Source organism: Oncorhynchus kisutch, linkage group LG8 (genome assembly GCF_002021735.2).
Source record: "Oncorhynchus kisutch isolate 150728-3 linkage group LG8, Okis_V2, whole genome shotgun sequence".
Taxonomy (NCBI): domain Eukaryota; kingdom Metazoa; phylum Chordata; class Actinopteri; order Salmoniformes; family Salmonidae; genus Oncorhynchus; species Oncorhynchus kisutch.
The window spans coordinates 9,729,117-9,751,598 of record NC_034181.2 but is presented as its reverse complement, the minus strand read 5'-3'; the positions used below and the strand labels follow the sequence as shown (position 1 = coordinate 9,751,598).

At 46.6% G+C, this 22,482-nt stretch overlaps 1 protein-coding gene across 1 annotated transcript in view; it reads left to right on the top strand.

Annotated features, from left to right (window-relative positions):
* mamdc2a (MAM domain containing 2a) overlaps window positions 1-22,482 on the top strand; it is a 44,593-nt gene that overhangs the window by 6,519 nt on the left and 15,592 nt on the right. The window contains exons 3-6 of the mRNA XM_031829661.1: window positions 6,385-6,635; window positions 9,460-9,544; window positions 9,876-10,013; window positions 11,842-12,098. Coding sequence (XP_031685521.1) covers window positions 6,385-6,635; window positions 9,460-9,544; window positions 9,876-10,013; window positions 11,842-12,098 — 731 coding nt within the window. The remainder of the gene's footprint in view (window positions 1-6,384; window positions 6,636-9,459; window positions 9,545-9,875; window positions 10,014-11,841; window positions 12,099-22,482) is intronic.

Sequence of the window (22,482 nt, the reverse complement as noted above, 5' to 3'; positions counted from 1 at the left end):
TGTTAAACAGCCACCACTAACATGGAGTGGCTGCTGCCAACATACTGACTCAACTCCAGCCACTTTAATAATGTAAAAATTGATGTAAAAATGTATCACTAGCCACTTTAAACAATGCCACTTAATATAATGTTTACATACCCTACATTACTCATCTCATATGTATATACTGTACTCTATACCATCTACTGCATCTTTATGTAATACATGTATCACTAGCCACTTTAAACTATGCCACTTTGTTTACATACCCTACATTACTCATCTCATATGTATATACTGTACTCGATACCATCTACTGTATCTTGCCTATGCCGTTCTGTACCATAACTCATTCATATATTTGTATGTACATATTCTTCATCCCTTTACACTTGTGTGTATAAGGTAGTAGTTGTGAAATTGTTAGGTTAGATTACTCGTTGGTTATTACTGCATTGTCGGAACTAGAAGCACAAGCATTGCGCTACACTCGCATTAACATCTGCTAACCATGTGTTTCTGACAAATACAATTTGATTTGATTTGACATTGTTAAAATTCAGTAATACTGTACGTTTTGACCCAGCTAACTAACATTAGCTAGCTAGTTCACTTAGCTACCTAGCTAGCTAGCTCACTTGCTGACGTTAGCCTAATGTTGTTAGCTAGCCCAGATAACTTACATGGCGAGCTAGCTAGCAAGCCACCACCACACATAGTGACATCAAAGTGCTAGCTATAACAGCTATCATCATCAGGTGGTGGTTAGCCATGTACCTAAATGAGCTGCAAGGATAGTTTGCTAACGTACGCAAGTTAGAGTACTAGTTAGTATAAAATTGTACTAGTTAGCGTGAAATTTGATTTTATTGGTCACTGACCAAGAACAATGAGCAGTTTTCTTGGGGCTTTCGCCAACTTGACGACTTATTATTGTTATTATTATTATTATTATTATTAGCCTACAAAATTGTACTCTGTAACAGGTGGTTTTAAAAAGATAGCGAAGTACAATACTGAAGTAAAATGAATGACTTTGAAAAATACAAAAAAAAACTACATGTACTCAGAAAATCTACTCAATTACAGAAAAAGCCCATTTATGCCTGATCCAAAAATGTGGTTGGAGACTACGTGTGACGCAAACATTTTTTTCCCTTTCTATTCTATGAATGCCCTGACTTCTGCAGAGGACGTATCACCATAAATGGCCAATACGGACAACGGATTGATCATGGAGCGGCTTTTACCAGAGTATTTGTAATTCGTTACTTCCACTCCATACAGGGGTCAGGAGGTTAAGCAGACATCTAAGGTCTATCAAAAAAGGCAGAGATATTATAGATCACTCAAACCCACAGAGGCACAGAGGCCCCTTTACACACCCAAATAACTCTGCTAAACCAAATCACCCAGACACAGACCCTTTGTTTTGTTAAACCCATAGAGACAAAGCTCTCCATTACTCACCAGGGTTACGTTCACCAGGACAACTCACCTGGACCTTAGCCAATCACCTAGACGCTCATCCTGCATGTCAGGAGGACCTCCATTGGTCAAAGTTCATCTCAGGCTTTTGAGGTCAAGGGTTATCCCATGGCTTTGTCTCACTATAAACTTAATTAAAGCGTGTTAAGTCACGACCTGTTTATAATGGGAGGCATACTCTACATTAGGGTTAGCTTGCTGCTACTAACTCCTATACGACATGCACACATAGGTAACACTCTCCTTAGTCAGTCCTGTTTACATACATACAGTTGGATTTCAACAAATGGACTGCAATGTTTTAAAGTTCAGTATAATAGATTAATAGGTTAGGGCCCCAGGGTGCAACAGCTCTGGAACTGAAATCCCTTTGCTCTTTAGGGTTCATAGGTTGCGCGTGGCTCAGTTGGTATAGCATGTCACTTGCAGCGCCAGGGTTGTGGGTTCGATTCCCATGGAGGACCAGTAGGAAAGAAGCACTGAAGGAGCTCTGGATAAGAGTTTCTGCTAAATGAGAAAAATGTAAATAGGTTGTCCACATCCAGTGTTGTCTGTGTTGTGTGGTTAATACTGCTTATACCTTTAACATGTATCTGGGTAGGAGCGTTGGGCCAGTAACTGAAACGTTGCTGGATCAAATCCCTGAGCTGACAAGGTAAACCATGTGTCCTTCTACCCCTGAGCAAGGCAGTTAGCCCACTGTGCCGATGGCGTGGATGTCGATTAATCCCCCTTTCCTTTCTGTTGTACAACTGACTAGGTATCCCCCCTTTCTGTTGTACAACTGACTAGGTATCCCCCTTTCTGTTGTATAACTGACTAGGTATCCCCCCTTTCTGTTGTACAACTGACTAGGTATCCCCCCTTTCTGTTGTACAACTGACTAGGTATCCCCCTTTCTGTTGTATAACTGACTAGGTATCCCCCTTTCTGTTGTATAACAGACTAGGTATCCCCCTTTCCTTTCTGTTGTACAACTGACTAGGTATCCCCCCTTTCTGTTGTACAACTGACTAGGTATCCCCCTTTCTGTTGTACAACTGACTAGGTATCCCCCTTTCTGTTGTACAACTGACTAGGTATCCCCCTTTCTGTTGTATAACTGACTAGGTATCCCCCTTTCCTTTCTGTTGTATAACTGACTAGGTATCCCCCTTTCTGTTGTACAACTGACTAGGTACCCCCCTTTCTGTTGTACAACTGACTAGGTATCCCCCTTTCTGTTGTACAACTGACTAGGTATCCCCCTTTCTGTTGTATAACTGACTAGGTATCCCCCTTTCTGTTGTACAACTGACTAGGTATCCCCCTTTCCTTTCTGTTGTACAACTGACTAGGTATCCCCCTTTCTGTTGTATAACTGACTAGGTACCCCCCTTTCTGTTGTATAACTGACTAGGTATCCCCCTTTCTGTTGTATAACTGACTAGGTATCCCCCTTTCTGTTGTACCACTTGTATCACATTACAAATGACCTTTCTCACTCTCGTATTAAGGAGCTCAGGGCCAGAGGCAGTTTATCTGCAGAAAATTAGTACTAAATGGATAGTTCACCGAAATTACTAAATGACATGTTGGTTTCCTCACCCTGTAAGCAGTCTATTGACAAGGTTTGACAGCAACCCATGCTTTGGTTTAGTTTCCCTAGCACTAGCGTTTTATCATTTGTGGCACAAATCACATCCAAGTCCTGGTAGCGATATTAGCAGTTCTCGCGCATCTTGTCCAAATCATCCTAAAGTATCTCAAATGTATTGTGAAGCCCAGCAAAAGTCACTTCGATGAGTCAAACATGATGTGCCAAAATGCTAATATCGGTACCATGATTTGGATGTGATTTGTGCCGCAAATGCAACAACATCATTGTTTCGATACTAAAAAATTTCGTGCATCATGTTCAAGTGACTTTTTAGATAATTTTGTATGAATATTATGTGCTAAAATGGCTAATATTGGTACCATGATTTTGTGGCGTTTGTAGTCCGTAGATAAGCAGGTTACGTGGGTTACACACATCATGTCCATCACAGCCAGCTCTGGTCAGACAGACTAGGATTAGACTCCAAGCCAACCAAGCAGACGTGTTTATCTTGAAGATTTAGACATTCAATCCATTGATTATTTCCATATTTTAAACTGTTTTATTTAGATTTTAGAATATGACAAACGGTAAAAAAAATGAAAAGTTTTGCGCTGAAACCAAAGATGTTTATTATTCCAAGAGATTCCATCCTTCTGTTATCCAGCTTGAACACTGCAGTGCACAATGCAATATCTCTTCATTTACTCTTTGGCCTTAACATGTGGAGCTGTTTACAGTCTCGAGGATCACTCTGGGGCTTTTTCTGAGGAGACCAGTATAACTCAGTCAGGAGTGTTGATGTTAGGGGAAGGGTCTAAGACTGTGTGCCAAATGACAATCCATTCCCTAATCAAAAGTAGTGCACTTTGTAGGGAATAGGGTTTCATCAGGAGTGTTGATGTTAGGAGACTGTCTTTGGGACAGGGATAGAGTCTTAACTCAGGAGTGTTGATGTTAGGAGACTGTCTTTGGGACAGGGGAAAGAGTCCTAACTCAGGAGTGTTGATGTTAGGAGACTGTCTTTGGGACAGGGATAGAGTCCTAACTCAGGAGTGTTGATGTTAGGAGACTGTCTTTGGGACAGGGGTTGACTCAGGAGTGTTGATGTTAGGAGACTGTCTTTGGGACAGGGGAAGAGTCCTAACTCAGGAGTGTTGATGTTAGGAGACTGTCTTTGGGACAGGGGGAGAGTCCTAACTCAGGAGTGTTGATGTTAGGAGACTGTCTTTGGGACAGGGGAAGACTCAGGAGTGTTGATGTTAGGAGACTGTCTTTGGGACAGGGTAAAGAGTCCTAACTCAGGAGTGTTGATGTTAGGAGACTGTCTTTGGGACAGGGGTTGACTCAGGAGTGTTGATGTTAGGAGACTGTCTTTGGGACAGGGGAAGAGTCCTAACTCAGGAGTGTTGATGTTAGGAGACTGTCTTTGGGACAGGGGGAGAGTCTTAACTCAGGAGTGTTGATGTTAGGAGACTGTCTTTGGGACAGGGGAAGACTCAGGAGTGTTGATGTTAGGAGACTGTCTTTGGGACAGGGTAAAGAGTCCTAACTCAGGAGTGTTGATGTTAGGAGACTGTCTTTGGGACAGGGGTTGACTCAGGAGTGTTGATGTTAGGAGACTGTCTTTGGGACAGGGGAAGAGTCCTAACTCAGGAGTGTTGATGTTAGGAGACTGTCTTTGGGACAGGGGGAGAGTCTTAACTCAGGAGTGTTGATGTTAGGAGACTGTCTTTGGGACAGGGGAAGACTCAGGAGTGTTGCTGTTAGGAGACTGTCTTTGGGACAGGGGTTGACTCAGGAGTGTTGATGTTAGGAGACTGTCTTTGGGACAGGGGTTGACTCAGGAGTGTTGATGTTAGGAGACTGTCTTTGGGACAGGGGAAGACTCAGGAGTGTTGATGTTAGGAGACTGTCTTTGGGACAGGGTAAGACTCAGGAGTGTTGGTGTTATATTAGGAGGTAGCGGGACAGGGGAAGACTCAGGAGTGTTGATGTTAGGAGACTGTCTTTGGGACAGGGGAAGAGTCCTAACTCAGGAGTGTTGGTGTTAGGAGACTGTCTTTGGGACAGGGGAAGAGTCGGGAGTGTTGGTGTTATATTAGGAGGTAGCGGGACAGGGGAAGACTCAGGAGTGTTGGTGTTATATTAGGAGGTAGCGGGACAGGGGAAGACTCAGGAGTGTTGGTGTTATATTAGGAGGTAGCGGGACAGGGGAAGAGCACTGTTTTGGTTACAGGAGAGAGGGAGAGAGATAGGGGTTGAAATAGGGAGAAGAACAGGGGAAAGGATGGGCTTTGAAAGATGGGGGAGGACAGAAGAGCGAGGGAGAGAGATGATCCACATGGTATCTGGAAGGAATCATGTCCACTGTCTGTCTGTCAGAGCATATCGTTTCGTCCAGGTCGTAAAAGTGGACAGGGTAACGGACCCCATTATAATAATATACAGCAGACAACAACTGTCTCCATGCCAACTTGCTGTTTATAACCCATTACAGCAGTACCGTACAGACATCTCCATATTGTTTATCTACAGTTGGTGCTTATTGAACATGTGGCTTGTCTGATCTGTTTCCTCTACAGAGAACAGAAGAATCCAGTCCATACTCATGGTTTATGATGCATAGCACAGCCTGCCATTGCTCAACAACATTTGGGTTTAACCACGGAGTTGACTCTCCAGCACGATTTATCTTGTTATCTATTAGCTGTCTGTAAACAGTTTAAAGAAGAGGATGATTTTTCATCCTAAAGCCATGGGATTTTAATCATATCTCTCGTCTCTCTCTCTTTCCTCTCTCCCTCCCTACCACCCACGATGGAGTGCAGGGGAAAAGGTGACTAAGGGTCATTACGTTTTTTTTGTTTCCAGACTCTATTGCTTTGGTTTTTGTCAGACCTCCTTTTTCCCTTTGCACAGAGAGGTTTTTTTCTCTCACATCGTCCTCCTTGGTTTGGCAACCAACAGTTTTATGTTTTTGTCTTAATGACTCCATGTCCTTGATGCTGTATGAGTTTAATGGCTGATTTGATCTGATTAACTCTCTGATTGAAGTCAGCTTCTTTCGTATGCTGATGTCAGGTTTTGGTGTGCTTGTATGGTATTTTTGACTTTTTGTTTAGACTAGGTGATGCACTGTATAACTACACAACATGACCTCACACACACACACACACACACCCCCTCCTCCCCTACATCCTCAGCAGAGTAATATCCCCTTTTGACTCTGTATCAAACCAAAATATTTGGAATATTTTGATAATATTAAGTAATGATTTACGACTTCAATATCAAGCTACACTATTTATTTATTTATTTGTCATTCTTCACAGGGCGTTTCATCACGGCAGACTCATCCTTCATCGACGGGAGGGAGAAGGCTGTCCTGGTGAGCCCAGTGTTAGAGCTGCTGGACTGGAGCTGTCTGAGGCTGGTGTACCAGATTACTGGAGACGGCTCCCTGCAGCTGCACCTCAGACCGGACGGAGACAACTTTGACTACACACTGTGGAGCGCAGACAAGCCCTCGGACAGCTGGCTCATCGCAAGCATTGACCTGAGAAACACCTCCAACGCATACCAGGTACCCACACACGCACACACACGCACACACGCACACCTAGCAGGTAAGCTTGCAGACTACACCCCAAAACACCCACCCTCCATATTCTATATCTGGGGTTCAGCCTCTATATTATATATCTGGGGTTCAGACTCTATATTATATAACTGGGGTTCAGCCTCGATATTATATATCTGGGGTTCAGCCTCTATATTCTATATCTGGGGTTCAGCCTCTATATTATATATCTGGGGTTCAGGCTCTATATTATATAACTGGGGTTCAGACTCTATATTATATATCTGGGGTTCAGGCTCTATATTATATAACTGGGGTTCAGACTCTATATTATATTGCTGGGATTCAGCCTCTATATCATATATCTGGGGTTCAGACTCTATATTATATAACTGGGGTTCAGCCTCTATATTATATTTCTGGGGTTCAGCCTCTATATTATATATCTGGGGTTCAGCCTCTATTCTATATCTGGGGTTCAGCCTCTATATTCTATATCTGGGGTTCAGCCTCTATATTCTATATCTGGGGTTCAGCCTCTATATTCTATATCTGGGGTTCAGCCTCTATATTATATAACTGGTGTTCAGCCTCTATATTATATAACTGGGGTTCAGCCTCTATATTATATAACTGGGGTTCAGCCTCTATATTATATAACTGGGGTTCAGCCTCTATATTATATAACTGGGGTTCAGCCTCTATATTATATAACTGGTGTTCAGCCTCTATATTCTATATCTGGGGTTCTGTCTCTATATTATATTGCTGGGGTTCAGACTCTAAATTATATAACTGGGGTTCAGACTATATTCTAATGCTGAGGTTTAGACTTTATATTCTAATGCTGAGGTTCAGCCTCTATATTCTAATGCTGAGATTCATCCTCTATATTCTAAAGCTGAGATTCCCACACCTGTCCCCATCCCACACCTGTCCCCATCCCACACCTGTCTCCATCCCACACCTGTCTCCACTCCCCATCCCACACCTGTCTCCACTCCCCATCCCACACCTGTCTCCACTCCCCATCCCACACCTGTCTCCACTCCCCATCCCACACCTGTCTCCATCCCACACCTGTCTCCACTCCCCATCCCTCACCTGTCTCCACTCCCCATCCCTCACCTGTCTCCACTCCCCATCCCTCATCTGTCTCCACTCCCCGTCTCTCACCTGTCTCCACTCCCTGTCCCTCACCTGTCTCCACTCCCCGTCCCACACCTGTCTCCACTCCCCGTCCCTCACCTGTCTCCACTCCCCATCCCACACCTGTCTCCACTCCCCATCCCTCACCTGTCTCCACTACCCATCCCACACCTGTCTCCACTCCCCATCCCTCACCTGTCTCCACTCCCCATCCCACACCTGTCTCCACTCCCCATCCCACACCTGTCTCCACTCCCCATCCCACACCTGTCTCCACTCCCCATCCCACACCTGTCTCCACTCCCCATCCCACACCTGTCTCCACTCCCCATCCCACACCTGTCTCCACTCCCCATACCACACCTGTCTCCACTCCCCATCCCACACCTGTCTCCACTCCCCATCCCTCACCTGTCTCCACTCCCCATCCCTCACCTGTCTCCACTCCCCATCCCACACCTGTCTCCACTCCCCATCCCACACCTGTCTCCACTCCCCATCCCACACCTGTCTCCACTCCCCATCCCACACCTGTCTCTACTCCCCATCCCACACCTGTCTCCACTCCCCATCCCACACCTGTCTCCACTCTCCATCCCACACCTGTCTCCACTCCCCATCCCACACCTGTCTCCACTCTCCATCCCTCACCTGTCTCCACTCCCCATCCCACACCTGTCTCCACTCCCCATCCCTCACCTGTCTCCACTCCCCATCCCACACCTGTCTCCACTCCCCATCCCTCACCTGTCTCCACTCCCCATCCCTCACCTGTCTCCACTCCCCATCCCACACCTGTCTCCACTCTCCATCCCTCACCTGTCTCCACTCCCCATCCCACACCTGTCTCCACTCCCCATCCCACACCTGTCTCCACTCCCCATCCCACACCTGTCTCTACTCCCCATCCCACACCTGTCTCCACTCCCCATCCAACACCTGTCTCCACTCCCCATCCCACACCTGTCTCCACTCCCCATCCCACACCTGTCTCTACTCCCCATCCCACACCTGTCTCCACTCCCCATCCCACACCTGTCTCCACTCCCCATCCCACACCTGTCTCCACTCCCCATCCCACACCTGTCTCCACTCCCCATCCCACACCTGTCTCCACTCCCCATCCCACACCTGTCTCCACTCCCCATCCCACACCTGTCTCCACTCTCCATCCCTCACCTGTCTCCACTCCCCATCCCACACCTGTCTCCACTCCCCATCCCTCACCTGTCTCCACTCCCCATCCCACACCTGTCTCCACTCCCCATCCCTCACCTGTCTCCACTCCCCATCCCACACCTGTCTCCACTGTCCATCCCTCACCTGTCTCCACTCCCCATCCCACACCTGTCTCCACTCCCCATCCCTCACCTGTCTCCACTCCCCATCCCACACCTGTCTCCACTCCCCATCCCACACCTGTCTCCACTCCCCATCCCACACCTGTCTCCACTCCCCATCCCACACCTGTCTCCACTCCCCATCCCACAGGGGGATATGTAGGAGGGGACATCATCTGTTAGGGTTTTATTGCTTTTAGAGCGGAGATGGAGACGTTTTACTAAAAACTAAACTTCATAAGTGTCTGATATAATGGCTTATTTGTCTTTGTTCTCTTCCTCCACCATTTCCCCTCCCCCTTTCTCTCGTTCTCTTTCTATCTCTCTGTTTGTCCTAGCTTTTGTTGGAGGGTCGACCCAGTGAGGAAGCAGGCAACAGTGTGGCGATCTTCGAAATTCACATCGTGCCTGGCTACTGCATAGGTCAGTTCCCAGGGTAGGAGAATGCTAAGACAACTGTTAAGCCTCACAACAGTTCTTAGGGTAGGATAATGTTAAGACAACTGTTAAGCCTCACAACAGTTCTCAGGGTAGGAGCATGCTAAGACAACTGTTAAGCCTCACAACAGTCCTCAGGGTAGGAGAATGTTAAGACAACTGTTAAGCCACACAACATGTGGTTGATGCCTGTTTATGTTTAGAAAACATAATATTGAAGTAAAAAATATGCCTCATAAGTGGCATGTGCAGATTTCATGACTTTTATTCCAAGAGATATGACGGTTGTTGTTGTTGTTGTTGTTGTTGTTGTCAGAGTGTAACTTTGAGGAGCACCACCTGTGTGGCTACAGTAACCACTGGAACCCTAATGTCAACTGGTATGTTGGAGGGAGTCTAGCCAGAGACCCCCAGTCCAACCTGCCTGATGACCACACCATCAACAACCAGAGAGGTACACACACACACACACACACACACACACACACACACCATCAACAACCAGAGAGGTACACACACACACACAGACACCATCAACAACCAGAGAGGTACACACACACACACAGACACCATCAACAACCAGAGAGGTACACACACACACACACAGACACCATCAACAACCAGAGAGGTACACACACACACACACACCATGAACAACCAGAGAGGTACACACACACACACACCATGAACAACCAGAGAGGTACACACACACACACACACACACACACACACACACCATCAACAACCAGAGAGGTACACACACACACACACACACACCATCAACAACCAGAGAGGCACACACACACACACACACACCATGAACAACCAGAGAGGTACACACACACACACACACACACACACACCATGAACAACCAGAGAGGTACACACACACACACACACACCATGAACAACCAGAGAGGTACACACACACACACACACACCATGAACAACCAGAGAGGTACACACACACACCATGAACAACCAGAGAGGTACACACACACACCATCAACAACCAGAGAGGTACACACACACACACACACACACACACCATCAACAACCAGAGAGGTACACACACACACACACACCATCAACAACCAGATAGGCACACACACACACACACACACACACACACACACACACACACACACACACACACACACACACACACACACACCATGAACAACCAGAGAGGTACACACACACACACACCATGAACAACCAGAGAGGTACACACACACACACACACACCATGAACAACCAGAGAGGTACACACACACACACACACACACCATGAACAACCAGAGAGGTACACACACACACACACACACACCATGAACAACCAGAGAGGTACACACACACACACACACACACACCATGAACAACCAGAGAGGTACACACACACACACACACACCATGAACAACCAGAGAGGTACACACACACACACACACACACACACACACACACACACACACACACACACACACACCATCAACAACCAGAGAGGTACACACACACCATGAATAGCCAGAGAGGTACACACACACACCATGAACAACCAGAGAGGTACACACACACACCATCAACAACCAGAGAGGTACACACACACACACACACACACCATGAACAACCAGAGAGGTACACACACACACACACACCATGAACAACCAGAGAGGTACACACACACACACACACACCATGAACAACCAGAGAGGTACACACACACACACCATGAACAACCAGAGAGGTACACACACACACACACACACACACACACACACACACACACACACACACACACACACACACACCATGAACACCCAGAGAGGTACACACACCATGAACAACCAGAGAGGTAGACACACACACCATGAACAACCAGAGAGGTACACACACACACACACCATGAGCAACCAGAGAGATACACACACACAAAGATCACCCCAGTGGCCTGACCTGAGTGTGTTCTGTTCATTGGTGTATATTTACTAGTTTTTGTTCTATACAATACGATAACCCAATATTGCTGTCATTTTTCTACACCTCATCTCTCTCACCTCTCTCACCTCTCTCTCACCTCTCTCACCTCTCTCTCACCTCTCTCACCTCTCTCTCACCTCTCTCACCTCTCTCTCACTTCTCTCACCTCTCTCACCTCTCTCATCTCTCTCACCTCTCTCACCTCTCTCACCTCTCTCACCTCTCTCACCTCTCTCATCTCTCTCACCTCTCTCACCTCTCTCACCTCTCTCACATCTCTCTCACCTCTCTCACCTCTCTCTAGGTCACTACATGTATGTGGACTCAGTCTATGCCAAGCGGTTCCAGGAAGTGGCCAAGCTGACGTCTCCCATGACGACCACACCGGTGTCAGGCTGCTTGTCGTTCTACTACCAGCGGGACCAGGAGAGAGGGAACATCTTCTCAGTGTTCACTAGAGACACGCTGGGACACTACGAGGAGATCTGGAGGCCTGAGGTCTATGCTACAACTTCCTGGAGGCTGGTCAACGTGGATATTAAGGCCCCACACCCCCTGGAGGTCAGTACAGGTAGTACACCACAACTGCTTGACAAACAAACACATGCCTGGAGGTCAGTACTGGCCCTACACACCTTAGAGTTCAAGGGTCAGAGTGCAAGGACAGACAGACACACACAAGCACGCAGGCAGACACACACACACACACACACACACACTAGAGATCTTTGGTGTGTGCAGTATTCTTCCCTGTGGATTCTCTGGACAGATATAAATAGCCAGAAGGGAGAAGGGTGTTATTAATTACTGTTGTCATAGTGCCAGAGACTGAGTGAGTTCCTTCAAGGGTAGAACACCAGAAAGAAGATCCAGGGAAGAGTTTGTTTGACTCTTCTCCTCCTCCTCCTCCTCCTCCTCCCAGTCCTCCCCCTTCTCCTCCTCTTCTTCTCCTCTCCTCCACCTCCTAGTCCTGCCCCTTCTCCTCCTCACAGTCCTCCCGCTTCTCCTCCTTTGCTCCTCCTCTCTTCCTCCTCCCCCTTCTCCTCTTTCTCCTCTCCTCCTAGTTCTCCCTCTCTTCTGCTCATCCTCTTCCTTCTCCTCTTTCTCCTAGTCCTTCCTCTCCTCTGCTCCTCTTCTCGTCATCCTCCCCCTTCTCAACCACATTTCACAGACAGCCCTCCCCCTTCTCCTCCTCTCCTCCTCCTCCCCCTTTTCCTCCTCTCGTCCTCCTCCCACTTCTCAACCACATTTCACACAGGCAGCCCTCCCCCTTCTCCTTCTCTCTTCCTCCTCCCCCTTCTCCTCCTCCCTCTCTTCCTCCTCCTCCTCCTCCCTTCCGCCTCCCCCTTCTCAACCACATTTCACACAGACAGCCCTCCCCCTTCTCCTCCTCTCTTCCTCCTCCCCCTTCTCCTCCTCCTCTCCTCCTCAACCACATTTCACACACAGCCCTCCCCCTTCTCCTCCTCTTCCCCCTTCTTCTCCTCCTCCTCTCTTCCTCCTTCCCCTTCTCAACCACATTTCACACAGACAGCCCTCCCCCTTCTCCTCCACTCTTCCTCCTCCCCCTTCTCCTCCTCCTCCTCTCTTCCTCCTTCCCCTTATCAACCACATTTCACACAGACAGCCCTCCCCCTTCTCCTCCACTCTTCCTCCTCCCCCTTCTCCTCCTCCTCTCTTCCTCCTTCCCCTTATCAACCACATTTCACACAGACAGCCCTCCCCCTTCTCCTCCTCTCTTCCTCCTCCCCCTTCTCCTCCTCCTCCTCTCTTCCTCCTTCCCCTTATCAACCACATTTCACACAGACAGCCCTCCCCCTTCTCCTCCTCTCTTCCTCCTCCCCCTTCTCCTCCTCCTCCTCTCTTCCTCCTTCCCCTTATCAACCACATTTCACACAGACAGCCCTCCCCCTTCTCCTCCTCCTCCTCTCTTCCTCCTTCCCCTTATCAACCACATTTCACACAGACAGCCCTCCCCCTTCTCCTCCTCCTCCTCTCTTCCTCCTTCCCCTTATCAACCACATTTCACACAGACAGCCCTCCCCCTTCACCTCCTCTCCTATGAATCTCTTGTTGGAAGAGAGAATAGATTGAAAAGACAGGAAATGTTTGGTCTCGATCTCTGTTGCTGCTGTAATGTTATAATGTATCTTATAGCAGACTGGTGACTTCCTGACACATTCTGTTGTGAAGTGTACAGGCATTCCGAAAGTATTCAGACCCCTTGACCTTTTCCATATCAATCTACACACAATACCCAACAACGTAAAAGCAAAAACAGGTTTTTAGAAATGTATGTAAATGTAAAATAAAAAAAATGAAAACATTTACATAGACCCTTTACTCAGTACTTTGTTGAAGCACCTTTAGCAGCGATTACAGCATCAAAGCTTCTTGAGTTTGATGCTACAAGCTTGGGCACAACTGTATTTGGGGAGTTGAGATCCTCTCAAGCTCTATCAGGTTAGATGGAGAGCGTCGCTGCACAGCTATTTTCAGGTCTCTCCAGAGATGTTTGATCGGGTTCAAATCCAGGCTCTGGCTGGGCCACTCAAGGACATTCAGAGACTTGTCCCGTAGCCACTCCTGCGTTGTCTTGGCTGTGTGCTTAGGGTCATTGTCGTGTTGGAAGGTCATGATGACGCCAGAGGGGAGGGCTACCGTCTTATTGGCTCTTATCCAACATGTGATTTTGTTTGTTGTTTCACTTTGTACGTAACTTGTTTAGTACATAATGTTGCTGCTACCGTCTCTTATGACCGAAAAGAGCTTCTGGGACATCAGAACTGTAAATACTCACCTCAGATTAGAACAACAGGGTTTCTTCAATGAGTCGGAGAGGAGGGATATACTACAGACACCCGACCAGGCCCAGGTCCCCGTCAATCGACTGGAGAAGGACATTGAGATTTTGCGGGAAAAGATCAGGGTGCCTTGTGAGGATCAGGGGACGAGTGGCTAATCTGCATTTGCCTTCCGTAGTGCTGGTGTTCAATCTCTGGGAAATAAATGGGATAAACTGAAAGCATGTGTATCCTAAAAACGGGACATTAAACACAGTAATATCTGTGGCGGCAGGGTAGCCTAGTGGTTAGAGCGTTGGACTAGTAACCGGAAGGTTGCAAGTTCAAACCCCCGAGCTGACAAGGTACAAATCTGTCATTCTGCCCCTGAACAGGCAGTTAACCCACTGTTCCTAGGCCGTCATTGAAAATAAGAATTTGTTCTTAACTGACTTGCCTAGTTAAATAAAGGTAAAATAAATAAAAAAATTCACAGAGTCGTGGCTGAATGATGACATTAAGAACATACAGCTGGCTGGTTATACACTCTATAGGCAGGATAGAACAGCAGCCTCTGGTAAGACACGGGGGAGGGGCCTATGCATATACAGTTGAAGTTGGAAGTTTACATACACCTTAGCCAAATACATTTAAACTCCGTTTTTCACAATTCCTGACATTTAATCCTAGGAAACATTCCCTGGGTCAGTTACAACATCCTTAGGTCAGTTAGTATCACGAATGTGATTAAGAATGTGAAATGTCAGAATAATAGTAGAGAGAATGATTTATTTCAGCTTTTATTTCTTTCATCACATTCCCAGTGGGTCAGAAGTTTACGTACTCTCAAATAGTATTTGGTAGCATTGCCTTTAAATTGTTTAACTTGGGTCAACATTTTGGGTCGCCTTCCACAAGCTTCCCACAATAAGTTGGGTGAATTTTGGCCCATTCCTCCTGACAGAGCTGGTGTAACTGAGTCAGGATTGTAGGCCTCCATGCTCGCACACACTTTTTCAGTTCTGGCCACAACTTTTATATGGGATTGAGGTCAGGTCTTTGTGATGGCCACTCCAATACCTTGACTTTGTTGTCCTTAAGCCATTTTGCCACAACTTTGGAAGTATGCTTGGGGTCATTGTCCATTTGGAAGACCCATTTGCGACCAAGCTTTAACTTCCTGACTGATTTCTTGAGATGTTGCTTCAATATATCCACATTTTTTTCCTGCCTCACAATGCCATCTATTTTGTGAAGTGCACCAGTCCCTCCTGCAGCAAAGCACCCCCACAACATGATGCTGCCACTCCTGTGCTTCACGGTTGGGATGGTGCTCTTCGGCTTGCAAGCCTCCACCTTTTTCCTCCAAACATAACAATGGTCATTATGGCCAAACAGTTCTATTTTTGTTTCATCAGACCAGAGGACATTTGTCCAAAAGTACAATCTTTGTCCCCATGTGCAGTTGCAAACCGTAGTCTGGCTTTTTTATGGCGGTTTTGGAGCAGTGGCTTCTTTCTTGCTGAGTGGTCTTTCAGGTAATGTTGATTGAGGACTCGTTTTACTGTGGATATAGATACTTTTGTACCTGTTTCCTCCAGCATCTTCACAAGGTCATTTGCTGTTGTTCTGGGATTGATTTACACTTTTCACACCAAAGTACGTTCATCTCTAGGAAACAGAACGCATCTCCTTCCTGAGCGGTATGACGGCTGCATGGTCCCATGGTGTTTATACTTGCGTACTATTGTTTGTACAGATGAACGTGGTACCTTCAGGCGTTTGGCAATTGCTCCCAAGGATGAACCAGACTTGTGGAGGTTTTTTTCTGAGGTCTTGGCTGATTTATTTTGATTTTCCCATGATGTCAAGCACAGAGGCACTGAGTTTGAAGGTAATCCTTGAAATACATCCACAGGTACACCTACAATTGACTCAAAGGATCTCTGTCTTCAACCAGGATCTCAGCGATCACTGCCTCATTGCCTGTATCCGCTACGGAGCCGCAGTCAAACGACCACCCCTCATCACTGTCAAACGCTCCCTAAAACACTTCTGTGAGCAGGCCTTTCTAATCGACCTGGCCCGGGTATCCTGGAAGGACATTGACCTCATCCCGTCAGTTGAGGATGCCTGGTCATTCTTTAAAAGTAACTTCCTCACCATTTTAGATAAGCATGCTCCGTTCAAAAAATGCAGAACTAAGAACAGATACAGCCCTTGGTTCACCCCAGACCTGACTGCCCTCGACCAGCACAAAAACATCCTGTGGCGGACTGCAATAGCATCGAATAGTCCCCGTGATATGCAACTGTTCAGGGAAGTCCGGAACCAATACACGCAGTCAGTCAGGAAAGCTAAGGCCAGCTTCTTCAGGCAGAAGTTTGCATCCTGTAGCTCCAACTCCAAAAAGTTCTGGGACACTGTGAAGTCCATGGAGAACAAGAGCACCTCCTCCCAGCTGCCCACTGCACTGAGGCTAGGTAACACGGTCACCACTGATAAATCCATGATTATCGAAAACTTCAATAAGCATTTCTCAACGGCTGGCCATGCCTTCCGCCTGGCTACTTCAACCTCGGCCAACAGCTCCGCCCCCCCCGCAGCTCCTCGCCCAAGCCTCTCCAGGTTCTCCTTTACCCAAATCCAGATAGCAGATGTTCTGAAAGAGCTGCAAAACCTGGACCCGTACAAATCAGCTGGGCTTGACAATCTGGACCCTCTATTTCTGAAACTATCTGCCACCATTGTCGCAACCCCTATTACCAGCCTGTTCAACCTCTCTTTCATCTCGTCTGAGATCCCCAAGGATTGGAAAGCTGCCGCAGTCATCCCCCTCTTCAAAGGGGGAGACACCCTAGACCCAAACTGTTACAGACCTATATCCATCCTGCCCTGCCTATCTAAGGTCTTCGAAAGCCAAGTCAACAAACAGGTCACTGACCATCTCGAATCCCACCGTACCTTCTCCGCTGTGCAATCTGGTTTCCGAGCCGGTCATGGGTGCACCTCAGCCACACTCAAGGTACTAAACGACATCATAACCGCCATCGATAAAAGACAGTACTGTGCAGCCGTCTTCATCGACCTTGCCAAGGCTTTCGACTCTGTCAATCACCATATTCTTATCGGCAGACTCAGTAGCCTCGGTTTTTCGGATGACTGCCTTGCCTGGTTCACCAATTACTTTGCAGACAGAGTTCAGTGTGTCAAATCGGAGGGCATGCTGTCCGGTCCTCTGGCAGTCTCTATGGGGGTGCCACAGGGTTCAATTCTCGGGCCGACTCTTTTCTCTGTGTATATCAATGATGTTGCTCTTGCTGCGGGCGATTCCCTGATCCACCTATACGCAGACGACACCATTCTATATACTTTCGGCCCGTCTTTGGACACTGTGCTATCTAACCTCCAAACAAGCTTCAATGCCATACAACACTCCTTCCGTGGCCTCCAACTGCTCTTAAACGCTAGTAAAACCAAATGCATGCTTTTCAACCGGTCGCTGCCTGCACCTGCATGCCCGACTAGCATCACCACCCTGGATGGTTCCGACCTAGAATATGTGGACGTCTATAAGTACCTAGGTGTCTGGCTAGACTGCAAACTCTCCTTCCAGACTCATATCAAACATCTCCAATCGAAAATCAAATCAAGAGTCGGCTTTCTATTCCGCAACAAAGCCTCCTTCACTCAAGCCGCCAAGCTTACCCTAGTAAAACTGACTATCCTACCGATCCTCGACTTCGGCGATGTCATCTACAAAATGGCTTCCAACACTCTACTCAGCAAACTGGATGCAGTCTATCACAGTGCCATCCGTTTTGTCACTAAAGCACCTTATACTACCCACCACTGCGACTTGTATGCTCTAGTCGGCTGGCCCTCGCTACATATTCGTCGCCAGACCCACTGGCTCCAGGTCATCTACAAGTCTATGCTAGGTAAAGCTCCGCCTTATCTCAGCTCACTGGTCACGATGGCAACACCCATCCGTAGCACGCGCTCCAGCAGGTGTATCTCACTGATCATCCCTAAAGCCAACACCTCATTTGGCCGCCTTTCGTTCCAGTACTCTGCTGCCTGTGACTGGAACGAATTGCAAAAATCACTGAAGTTGGAGACTTTTATCTCCCTCACCAACTTCAAACATCAGCTATCTGAGCAGCTAACCGATCGCTGCAGCTGTACATAGTCTATTGGTAAATAGCCCACCCTTTTCACCTACCTCATCCCCATACTGTTTTTATTTATTTACTTTTCTGCTCTTCTGCACACCAATATCTCTACCTGTACATGACCATCTGATCTTTTATCACTCCAGTGTTAATCTGCAAAATTGTAATTATTTGCCTACCTCCTCATGCCTTTTGCACACATTGTATATAGACCCCCCCTTCGTTTTCTACTGTGTTATTGACTTGTTAATTGTTTACTCCATGTGTAACTCTTTGTTGTATGCTCACACTGCTATGCTTTATCTTGGCCAGGTCGCAGTTGCAAATGAGAACTTGTTCTCAACTAGCCTACCTGGTTAAATAAAGGTGAAATAAATAAAATAAAAAACTAATATTAACCTGTCAGAAGCTTCTAAAGCCATGACATCGTTTTCTAGAATTTTCCAAGCTGTTTAAATGCAGTCAACTTAGTGTATGTAAACTTCTGACTCACTGGAATTGTGATACAGTGAGTTATAAGTGAAATAATCTGTCTGTAAACAATTGTTTGAAAAATTACTTCTGTCATGCACAAAGTATATGTCCTAACCGACTTGCCAAAACTATTGTTTGTTAACAAGAAATTTGTGGAGTGGTTTTAAAACGAGTTTTAATGACTCCAACCTAAGTGTATGTAACTTCCGACTTCAACTATATGTAAATAACAGCTGGTGCACTAAAACCACACTCAATGAGCTATACACTGCCATGAGCTGTATACAGGAAATCGTTCATCCAGAGGCAGCGCTCCTACTGGTCGGGAATTTAATGCAGGGAAACTAAAATCAGTTTTATCTCATTTCTATCAGCATGTTAAATGTGCAACCAGAGGGGAAAAAATTCTGGACCACCATTACTCCACACACAGAGACACATACAAAGCTCTCTCACTCACCCTCCATTTGGCAAATCTGACCATAATTATATCCTCCTGATTCCTGCTTACAAGCAAAAACGAAAGCAGGAAGTATTAGTGACTCGCTCAATATGTAAGTTGTCAGATGACGCGGATGCTACATTACAAGACTGTTTTTCTAGCACAGACTGGAATATGTTCCGGGATTCTTCCGATGGCATTGCAGAGTACACCACATCAGTCACTGGCTTTATCAATAAGTGCATCGAGGAAGTCATCCCCACAGTAACTGTACGTACCTACCCCAAACAGAAGCCATGGATTACAGGCAACATTCGGCACACTAAACTAAAGGGTAGAGCTGCTGCTTTCAAGGAGCGGGACTCTAACCCGGAAGCTTATAAGAAATCTCGCTATACCCTCCGACGAACCATCAAACAGGCAAAGCGTCAATACAGGACTAAGATCGAATCGTACTACACCGGCACCGATGCTCGTCGAATGTGGCAGGGCTTGCAAACTATGACAGACTACAAAAAGGGAAACACAGCCATGAGCTAAGCACAGCCGCGAGCTGCTCAGTGACACAAGCCTACCAGACGAGCTAAATAACTTCAATGCTCGCTTCGAGGCAAGTAACACTGAAACATGCATGAAAGCATCAGCTGTTCCGGACGACTGTGTGATCACGCTCTCCGCAGTCGATGTGAGTAAGACCTTTAAACAGGTAAACATTCACAAGGCCGCAGGGCCAGACGGATTACCAGGACGTGTACCGAGCATGTGCTGACAAACTGGCAAGTGTCTTCACTGACATTTTCAACCTCTCCCTGTCTGAGTCTGTAATACCAACATGTTTCAAGCAGACCACCATAGTCCCTGTGCCCAAGAAAACTAAGGTAACCTGCTGTCGTGTCTTTGCTATCATTAACTGAAGACTTACAGTTTTACGCGATTTAGACTGATTAATCAGGTAACCGTAATTACTAGGAAGTTGGGGCACCAAGGAAAATATTCAGATTACAAAGTTATCATTTCCTAAAATAACTTTTCAGATATTTTATCTGATCAATTAGTCTTCGAATTAATGAATTATTTACTTTACCTCACGTTAGTCTCATTTCAAACGTCGTAAATTGTTGGTTATCTGCACGAACCCAGTCTTCACTATGAGTCATCAATACATAAATTGTCTTAAATCATTTATATATTACTAACTAAGTAATTCACATAAATGCATAAACAAACAAACAAACAAACAAGGTAAATGTGCTTACAAGAAATGATAGACTGACATTCATTCGTTTCGTTATAGAATGGATGTTTCGGCGGTTGTTGTTCTTCTCGTTCAATGATACCGAATTCCTAGCTGCAGACTAGTAATTAATATCAAAGACTTGTTCTTATTCTGTCGGTATCGATAGTCTAAGAGTTTAACCACGTGGTATGGTTAAAATATTCAGCAATGGTCTACAACCTTTGTACTCTCCTAATGGAGAAAAACATGGTCTGCAATCTTTAGCCATCTCGTAATTGAGATAAGCTCGGTCTGTTGATCGAAAACCCGAGTGGGGGTTTTATTCGGGAGGGCCGAAAAAGGGCTGTCCCAGGAGGCCTGACCCTAACTGGGCTCAGGGGCGGTCCTCTGATTTAGTTCAAATCAAAAGGTAATTGTATTTTTCTTCATTAAACAGTCCAAAATCATATTACACAATTATACAAACGGTATCATACTCACTCATTCATCTTATACAACAATTAGATGTAACCTCATATCTGAGGCTATTATATAAACAGCGTTATGGTAATGTGGCCACACTGTCTCCCATGAACTTCCTCAAGTTGTGACAAACAGACCAGTTCCTAGCTGGATTCTTCACCGATCTTTTATACTTTCTCCGGAACATGAAATTTGTTCGTACCTCAAGTTCTGTGAGGTGGAAGAAATTCCTTTGTGCTCCATGAAAATCGACTTTCTCTATACTGTGTGTCCATGAGGAGATCCTCAAGAATTTACGACGTCTCTCTGACCACAACCTAGTTGAAGGAGGCAAGGGAGAGGGGGATGGGGCTTGCTATAAACAAAGAGGCCAACGTCATGACACTGCCTAAATCACTACCGACCCGTAACACTCACGTCTGTAGCCACGAAATGCTTTGAAAGGCTGGTCATGGCTCACATCAACACCATTATCCCAGAAACCCTAGACCCACTCCAATTTGCATACCGCACCAACAGATTCACAGATGATGCAATCTCTATTGCACTCCACACTGCCCTTTCACACCTGGACAAAAGGAACACCTATGTTAACATTATATTAATTGACTACAGCTCAGTGTTCAACACCATATTGCCCTCAAAGCTCATCAGTAAGCTAAGGACCCTGGGACTGAACACCTCCCTCTGCAACTGGATCCTGGACTTCCAGACGGGCCGCCCCCAGGTGGTAAGGGTAGGTAACAACACATCTGCCACGCTGATCATTCTCAACACGGGGGCCCCTCAGGGGTGCGTGCTCAGTCCCGTCCTGTACTCCCTGTTCACTCATGACTGCACGGCCAGGCACGACTCCAACACCATCATTAAGTTTGCTGATGACACAACAGCGGTAGGCCTGATCACTGACAACGATGAGACAGCCTACAGGGAGGATGTCAGAGATGGATGATTGTGGACTACAGGAAAAGGAGGATCGAGCACGCCCCCATTCTCATCGACGGGGCTGTATTGGAGCAGGTTGAGAGTTTCAAGTTCCTTGGCGTCCACATCACCAACAACCTAAATGGTCCAAGCACGCCAAGACAGTCGTGAAGAGGGCACGACAAAACCTATTCCCTCTCTGGAGACTGAAAAGATGTGGCATGGGTCCTCAGATCCTCTTAAGGTTCTACAGCTGCACCATCGAGAGCATCCTGACCAGATTCATCACTGCCTGGTATGGCAACTGCTCGGCCTCCGACCGCAAGACACTACAGAGGATAGTGCGTATGGCCCAGTACATCACCGGGGCCAAGCTTCCTGCCATCCAGGACCTCTATACCAGGCGGTGTCAGAGAAAGGCCCTAAAAATGTCTCTAGACTCCAGCCA